General features: G+C 38.7%; 1 protein-coding gene across 1 annotated transcript; it reads left to right on the top strand.

The window, feature by feature from the left end:
• The first annotated feature begins 218 nt into the window (after nucleotides 1–218).
• Nucleotides 219–8,863, top strand: park7 (parkinson protein 7). The gene is made up of 6 exons (XM_042497078.2): nucleotides 219–401; nucleotides 947–1,048; nucleotides 2,488–2,547; nucleotides 5,090–5,159; nucleotides 7,551–7,637; nucleotides 8,363–8,863. Exons 1-6 carry the CDS (start codon nucleotides 312–314, stop codon nucleotides 8,521–8,523), a joined length of 570 nt encoding a protein of 189 aa, XP_042353012.1. The 5' UTR covers nucleotides 219–311; the 3' UTR covers nucleotides 8,524–8,863.
• Nucleotides 8,864–9,377: the final 514 nt, after the last annotated feature.

Raw genomic sequence — 9,377 nt, 5'->3', positions numbered from 1 at the left:
ACAGAGGAAAAGAGGTTAAATGGACAAATAAATAATTAAATGTAAAAAGTTATTACATTAATTGCATTTGTAATTTCATTACTGTAACTAGTTAGATGTCACTAGTTACTTCCCAACACTGGTGCTGTTATTAATGCACAGCATGCACCTACAGTAGCCTATACACAGTTTGTTGTACATGGTGCACCAGCTGTGAAAGGGGGATACAGGAACGCAGTCTGGCAACCCTCCTCCTGTCAAAACCTCACTGCAAGTTGCACACTGTGGTTAGCGTTTTTGCACCTGACAGTAGCACAAGCTACAAGCTAACCATGGCTGGCAAAAGGGCGTTAGTGATCCTGTCTAAGGGTGCAGAGGAGATGGAGACTGTTATTCCCGTGGACATCATGCGCAGAGCTGGGGTTTGTTTACTTGTTTTGTGTTAGCATTTGGTTAGCTAGCTAGCTAATAGTGCCACTGCTTAACACAGCGTAGCCAGCTAGCTTGAGTTTAGCCACTCCCTTCAGTCAGTCCACAACACTGTGATGATTATAATGTTTTATTTAGCGCATACGCAGGGCACAGCGGTCTTATTAAAGCGCACTGTCGCTTTGATTATGATTTAATCACAGTGTTAAGCTATAAAATGAACAGCAATAGTCACGAGCTAACGTTACATAAACTTTACCGAAATATTGTTATTAAAACTTCTTGATCGTCCACAGTTTTGATGTTTTGAGATTATTAATAAATAATAAAGTATTTGGTGAACAGTTGACGCACTTAGGACCTTCACAGCGAGTGCAGACTTGAGGCCAACTTAAATGTCAAAGTCCAGCGTCCCTGCACGTCTCCGCCATTTGATATCCTTCAAAATAAAAGCCTCCATCAGCCATATACAGACAGGATGCCATGTCGTGCATTATGCTAATGCTGTGCATTTTATATCACCTATCTAAACCTGTAGATTGCAGTGACGGTTGCAGGACTGACGGGCAAAGAGCCAGTCCAGTGCAGCAGAAATGTCGTCATCTGTCCTGATGCCAGCTTGGAGGAGGCCAGCACACAGGTTAGGCCCAGCAGCTACCTGCACTGTCATTACATGTTACAACTGAGGTCTAAAGCCATATACCCTAAAACTTAAAAATTAACAGCCTGGGCTATTATTTGCTTGAGTCACTGAACTCAACAGGGTTATATCTGGGACAGGCGTCGATATGGGTCGGGGTTTTAATTCCTTTCACACATAACTTGCTCACTAAGATGGGAAATACAATCAAATTATTTATTTAACCATTTGAGACCTGGGCAAATAAGCTTTTTTTTAATTCAGAAACATGGGAAGAAGGTAATGAGCGAAAAAAGAAGAAATAACCCAGAGGTTAGCAAGAAATCTGTGAAAAGTCCAATAAAATCACCTGAAAATTTGCACCAAAAAATCCAAACAAAACAAAAATAAAGTAAAAAAAACAAAACAACAACAACAAAAAACAAAACACATAAAAGCAAGAAATGGCATGAAAAAGCTTAAAAAATTATAAGAATTCTGTAAAATAATTTTAAATGTACAATTATGATAATTTTGAATATAATTCACTGGACATTTTTCCCTCGCTTTTTAAAAAAATGGTCTACATCTGCTAATCTCTTTTTTTCATCTTTCTTTCTTACTATGCAGGTAATACCATCTTATTTGGTGCTCATGGTTTCAGGAAAATTAACTGAATGATTGAATTGAGTTGAATTGGCCTTTAATTGAAACAGGCCCTTATTTGTCAAAATGTGTCACTACGCCCAGTTAGTAAACTGGACTGGGGGGTTAATATAGACGAGGATCAGTTTGATCAACTCCATGAATCAAACCACAGTATCCTACAATTCCAGACCTTAACATTTGACTCCAGCGTTGATGCTGTCTGTGCTAAGGCCCACCAGTGCATTCACTTTTATCAAGAGCTCAGACGTTTTAACGTTGACACCACTTTCATGAAAATGTTTTATTCTTGTTTTATAGAGTCTGTTTCAACGTTCTCTTTTATCCACCGGTTTGGGTCACTTACCCTGAAAACTGGAATAGGCTGTAAGAATATATAATAATATATATTAATCACAATCACAATGTGAGTCTGTGCAGTAAAATAGCTGGCACTGAGTTTGGGGAGCTCACCCATTTGCACAGAGTCAGAGCTGTAAAGGTCCGTTGAGTCCTTGCTGACCGCAGTCACAGCGAGTACAAGCTGCTTCCTTCTGGTCACAGATACACTCTGCCCACATGTAGGACCAATAAACTTAAAAATTCATTTGTCCCTGCTATTATTGCACTCGTCAAAAGTATATTGTGATGCTTTGTTTCATTGTTGACATGCCGTGAGTGTTGTTGTACATTGTTGTGCATTGTTGTTTGTGTTTAATTTTTACTGCTGGCTGTGAAACAAATTGCCCCTCTGGGATAATAAAGTTTACCTTGACCTAGTACTTCTTCTTTATGTATCATGGTTTGTCTCGCAGGGCCCGTACGATGTGGTGCTACTGCCAGGAGGGATGCCAGGGGCCCAGAATCTGGCCGAGGTGAGAAATAATCTGACTGCCGGTAAAAGGCTCAGTCTCTTCATATTTGGATCTGCGAGGGTCACAGTCACATGAGGGTCAGCCCTCTGTAGTAGTAGCCAGGCTCATAGACTTGCCTGTACTCAAAATATATGTCATAATGTCCCGTTTCGTTAGTAGAGAGTAATTACTGCAACTCCTGCATAATGCTTGCAAGCCCATGTTAAATAATATATTTTTTTAGAAACAATAAATATTGTGGAGTCATGAAAACAAAACAAACAAAACAAAACAGGCCAAGTGAAATAATATCAGGAACATGGATTAGCTCAAGGCCGTAGGTTTCATTTCAACATTGGTGGTGACACAGACTAAAGAAATTTCTAGCGTCTGACACTTAATTTCCTACGTTCTGGTAAAGTTTTATGCACAACTTTAAGGGGAATTAAGGAAATTTCAAAATTCAGTAAGTAACAATTCAGAATCCAGAACTAGGCTAGAACAAAATAAAACACAGTAAGGCTCTCTGGTATTCTGTGATGCTTTCAAATATTTATTCTCCTGCAAGGAGACTTTTCCCATTCAATGCTATCTCTGCTGAGTTAACACACACGTAGGAATAGTTTACTTTTCCCTCCGACTTTGTGTCTTTGGCGAAGTAACTTCTGTAAGTGTGCATGTGCCACCTATTCACATTAATTAAACAATCAATCATTTTAATAAATCGATAATCCCCTGCACTTTAATCACTCATGTTTTTCAGCAAGATTTCTGCTCATGTTAAAAACTTTCATTCAGAAAGTATCCCACACATCTGTATTCTCTGAGTAGATGGAAAAAAAGTTATATTTTCAGAAAAATAGTTTTTATATTACAAAAATAAACTACTGTAGTCCGCTGTGCTGTATGTTATTGCTCTGCTGATATGGTGGTATCACTTTCAGACCGTGTTGACAGACACAGAGCCCCCTTTGAGACACTCTCTGGATGAGATGAAGTTTAAGTGACTCTGCACTGTCATCGCAGGTGGAATACCAAAACTTACTAAAAACACTTTTGAACAGGCATATAATGCGATCGTCCCTTACTGAAAAACAAAATGCTCTGTCCCTCACTGAATCAGCACAAGACATGAATTGTCCTGTATTTTTGTGCACTGCTCTGTTAGAATAACATAATGCAGATGAGTTTGTTTTAATATTGGTAGAGACAATTAAAGAAACTTTAGATATTTCTCTATAACATTAAATACTTGTGACTAAATGATAAAATGATAAATATACAGTAGAACATGAGATGATTAGAAATATTTTGAGCCCAGGCACAAAAGTGTGAGGAACCTGTTGTTTTTGTAAAGATTATTTTTATTTTATTCATATTTTTGTGGGGCTGGGGATGTTTGAAAATGCTCTATAATTAGCACACACGTATGAACTGGCAAAATCTGCAGTGTCCTGCAATGACTGGGCTCGGGCATGGCCAGCAGGCTCCATAGCGCCCCCTAACGCTTCCCAGGCTTTGGATAAAATTCATGTGATGATCACAAAATTTGGTATAATCATTGCTCTCATATAGGTAGAGTGATATACAGCAACATGATATGTAAGTAATGTGCCTTCTCTAGCACCACATAGTAGACAGAGGAAGCAGTGCAAAATTTGCATTACATCTTTGCTAGTGCCACGCACCCCACGCAGGAAATAATTTCTAAATACTGCATGCTGTATCTGATGAAAGCAGAAATGCACAGCCATGTCAAGAGTAACCCAGAAACATGCGGGAAGGTGTGATTGTCCATTCACTGCTTTTTACAGCTTCAGTAGCAGTTTATAACGGTATTAGTCATATTTTATATTACAGTAAATAGCTGCTGTATATAATGATGAATACACCATTTTATGTACTTTTGGTGTCCTGCATTTATATTTTGCTTAATATTTAGCTGAGAAGGTGTGATTTGAAGCTGTTTTACTCAATTTTTAAATGTTAATTAATAAATGACGGCCTCTTGCCCAGTGCATCCTGGGATATTCTACAGCCCTTCTTTAGCCCTGAGGAGGATAAATGAGTTTAGAAAGTGGGTGAATGGAAAATAGATGAACCCAAAAAGCAATATAATAAAGTGTCACCATGATTTAGATTTAAGAGTTGAGTTTATGTTGCATGTATTTTATTGCATCCTTTTTACTTTTTGGGGCTTCGGAATAGAGTACAAAAACATTATTGACGTATTCTATTGTCTTTTTCTTATAAGGGTGGCATACAAGAACATCTGCTCGCTTTTTTAGTGTTCTCAAAAAGTAAAAGTTATTTGACATCATGAAATTCTATATTTTCAAGCTCATCCGATGGATGAGATCTGGCAAAGATCGTTAAATGAAATGTTGTTAGTGTTTGTGTTGAATAAATCTGTGATTGTATCGAAACAGTGATGAGTTATTTTTCGATGTGTTTAAAACATTGACAGTTTGTTTCAATAATTATCATAGTCGGCATATACACTGAGCAATCACATGGCCTGCAAATGACTCACGGTGCATCTGGTTTCCCTGCTCTCTCGCAGTCTCCTGCTGTGAAGGAGGTGCTGAAGAATCAAGATGGCAGAAAAGGCCTGATTGCAGCCATCTGTGCAGGTACAGTTTGTGAAAACAAACCAAAGTCATAATTACACAGCACCAACCACTAATGGGGACGACTTTTTTGGGGTTGAAAGTTTAAATATGACATGACCTCAAATGTGACCATCATGTTTAATCAAATAGATGTAAATTACTCAAATCTACATAATATAGTTTACTCCATTGCTCGCAGTAATAGAGCAATAAATGTGCTCGATCATTTTCCTTGTCAAATCAAACCAGTTTGATTAGCCAGTGATAAAAAAATCATAAATAATGCATTACCATGTGCCTTGTAAACATTTTTTTAATGAGAAACAACACTAAATATATCACATTGTGGTTTTAAATGTACAATCCAATGTTTGTGCCAGCGAACTGGATTTGGATTCGCTGACAAACAGAGTTAAATATCTTGGACAGACACACTGCCTTTTTACATGCACATGGCTATGGATTCAAGTAGGTTTTTTTGGTATTTTACTAAGTAGATGTGCCCTTTAAAGAGTTCATCACATACGTGAAACACCTTTCGAAAATTATACAGTTAACAAACGGCATGCTCCATTAATTTATGGTCATGTGTGACCCCTTTTTTGGCATTTGGGATGAAAGGGTTAGAGTCTGATTAATAGCTGTCCCTGAGTGAACCCACAAGCACTGACATTTTATTTGACAGCAGCCGTATGCAGAGAAAGGACACTGGAAGGACATTTTGAATAGGGACGGGGACCAATGCGGCAAAGTGGATTGAAGGGTGTCCTAGAAAATGACTAAAATCCTCATAGGAATATACAGTTTAATGAACCTGCCAGCAAGAGGGTCAGTTGCAAGATTTATTATTATGCATGAAAATCATCTTGACATATGAAAACTAACATCAATTCAGAACAATAGTAAATGTTTTTTAAAAAAGAGAAGGATAAGTCTGTTTCTCTTTTTGAGCTAATTAGTTCCTAGATGTGCACAAAACATACATAGATCATTTTTAGGATTAATCAGATGATGGTCATCGTAACCTTTACCTCCGCGTCTACCTCGCTGTCTGACTTTGGTTCTCAGAAGGTCTCTCTCTCCCAGACTGGCGTCCTCTGGGTGGGGACTTGCTGTAACAGGAGTAGCTTGGATTTAACTGGCAGTCTGCTGTTCTGCCAGGGGAAAGTGTAATCTTTAGACTGCATGGGAAGGCAGCCAAGGAGCATAATCAATAACTTTCTATTTATTAACAGTTTTTGGATGAGCTCACTGCAGTGGTAGGACGTTGCCAAAGTTAATGCAGCAGCAGTCAATGTCTTCGGTCTCTCCTTTATTTCCTCCCTTTTTCAGTGTGGTGCAGAGGGTTTGGAGACAGGCTGAAACTGTATACTGTATGCATGTATTCTTAGAAACAATGGCCCAGTTGAGGACACCTTTAGGACATAATGTTGTGCAGTAACTGCATTTCTGAATTTTAAAGCAGTATTTTCTCTATTTCAATTTAGTGTCTAGCTTGAAGGAAGTGATACCAGGATTCAGTATTTCACCCCATTTTAAGCATTACTATATGACTTTTTGCATAAACTGGACAGACACAAGCAACAAAACAAGTGTTAGTTTATCACAAGAAGCTCTTAAAGAAGGACTTCAGCACTATAAAGAGGGTCTTTACATAAGACTGGGCTGTCTCTGCGATGAAAAGACACAAATACTTTTGAAAAAGTTGCTACATGATGAGAGAAAATAGGAAAATGACTGGACTGTAGCATTTGCTATTGCTGAAGAGGTAAAAAACCTACAATTACCACAATGCACTGGGCTTTACCAGACCAATAAATGCTCCTTCTAGTAAGTGGCATAATGCAACTCATCAATTTCACACAATGTCGCTAGCTGGTAACAGTCAGTCTTATATTACAGTTAAATTGTAAGCTAAAGCATGTTACTGAAAACATTTGAGGTGAGAAGTGGGCAACTCATTAACAGAATCTTGATTTATATTTGATCAGCGCTGCTTAGTTTTACAGTTTGATCTCAGTTTGTTTGGCCTCAGTTCTCACTGTGCAGGAAGCAGTGTTGCACCCACTTCCTGTTCGCAAACAGTCACTGTTACTGCTAAACAGGGCATTATTATACATTTCTGACAAAATTCAGGAGAGAAATAAGCAATGCAGTCACATAATCTTGATTTATATTGGATCAGCACTGCTTAGTTTTACCGTTGGGTCGGATTTTGGTTCGAGTTTAAGAGACAGAGAATGACAGGGGCATGTGTATCTCTTGATCTGCTGTATACTCTTGGTGTTTGATGGCGGCATGAGGGAGGGAAGTTTACAGCAGTTCATCTACACATACTGCTCACATAATCATGATACAAAGATGGTTGAAAATGTGTGAAGTACCCCTTTAAACAGCTTTGCCCCTCTGCAGGTCCCACTGCTCTACTGGCACATGGCATCGGGTATGGCAGCACAGTCACCACACATCCTGCCATGAAGGAGAAGATGATGGCTGGAGGTAAATCAACAACAACAAAACACTTAAAGGGTGGAAATATTGCTAAAATGCACAGCCAGTGACTAATATTTGCAGCTTTAACACAGAGCAAGAGGAGTTGTAATTATTTGTAAAGGGCAGCAGGTGGTGCTGTACTAGCTGTTTCTTGCCTCCAGACAATCATGTCTCTATGCAGTAGATGAGCGCACACCACTCAGGTGCAAGCAGATGCAGGATTTGACAGAACATGCTAGAACTGGGTCAGTTGAAGATGTGACAGATCATCAATGTGGCAGACCATTTCGGTGTCACTACCGAAATTTACTCCAACATTATATTACCTTTAAATATATTACAGTACTCAACAGTAGAATATGACATTACTGTGTAATACTGCAACCAATCTGCATAATATGATGACTGATGATGGTTGCATGTGGCTTCTGTCTCTCTGTTCAGGTAAAGTTAAAAATGCTGCATAATGCAGTAAATCATATAGCAGCCTACTCTTTAGTTAGTGTTGTTTTTGGCTCCAATGAGTCTCAAGATTTACATTTTTTTTTTTACTGTTGTTTGGAAAAACTGTACATTAATGTTTTAATTTGGCTATATTTATACAGCTGTTAGTTACAGTGTATGTAAGTACTTATAGTGCAGCATGATATCTGATGTGTGGCTTTCAGTCTGTGGCTTGAAGCTCTCTTGTTGTGATTATCCTTATGGTATTGCTTTTTGTCTTTTTTTAGACCACTATAAATATTCAGAGGCTCGAGTACAGAAGGACGGACATTACATCACCAGCCGTGGGCCAGGAACCAGTTTCGAGTTTGCCCTGACGATTGTAGAGGAACTTATGGGGGCTGAGGTTGCAGCTCAAGTCAAGGCTCCTCTTGTTATGAAAGACTGACTGTAGCCGCGTTCACTTACATCCTGCAAGCAGCACTGCCCGCCATACAAGTCTTGCACTACTGAGACAGCTAATTCAATGTGGCTGGCACAGAGAGTCAAAGTCACTAGTGACAAATCATTCTCCCTAGGGGACATAAGGATGCTTCTGTCCTGACAGGTTATTGTCTTCCTTTTGTCTTTTTTGGTAGGCAGTGAAAGGCACTCATTTGTTATTTAACAAAGAAATATTGAATAAGAGGGTTTCCACATGAGATTTATTTTGTTGCATCATAGTTTCCCAGAGATTGCTCATCATTCTAACAGCTTTCACTCGATATTAAAACATTAATGTGACAAAACTGTGTTTGTCTTCCTTTATGCATGGATGGATAACTGAATGGGCCTACTGGGCACAGGCCCAGGGGCCCTAAGTGCCAGGAGGTCCCCTGGCCTTCATCTTCGAAATGTCACTCAAATGAGCCATGTACTGACCAGGTGGAGGCTCCAAAAAGAAAACCAAAACAACTACGTAGACATTTCTTGCGGTTGTTTTAACAGTTTTTGTAATTTACCTTTTTTCCTTTGTGTCTCTTTGTGGTCATTTTGTGTCTCCTTGTGGCTTATTTGTGTCTTTTTGTAATACACTTTGTAATCGCTAATTTTTTGTCTTTTTTAGTTTTGTGTCACTTTGTAATAATTTTGTGTCTCAGTGTGGTTGTTTAGTGTTTCTGTGTAGTCATTGTAGTGGTTCTCTTTGTGGTTGTTTTGTCAGTTTTTATAATTTTCCTTTTTTGTCTATTGTGTCTGTTTTTTGGTCTTTGTGTGCCTCTTTATGATCATTTTGAGTTGCCTTGTGGTTGTTTTATGTCTTTT

Source organism: Plectropomus leopardus, chromosome 2 (genome assembly GCF_026936395.1).
Source record: "Plectropomus leopardus strain MGB_pleo_1.0 chromosome 2, ASM2693639v1, whole genome shotgun sequence".
NCBI lineage: Eukaryota > Metazoa > Chordata > Actinopteri > Perciformes > Serranidae > Plectropomus > Plectropomus leopardus.
Note: the sequence above shows the minus strand (reverse complement) of the source record. Positions and strands in the feature narration are given on the sequence as shown.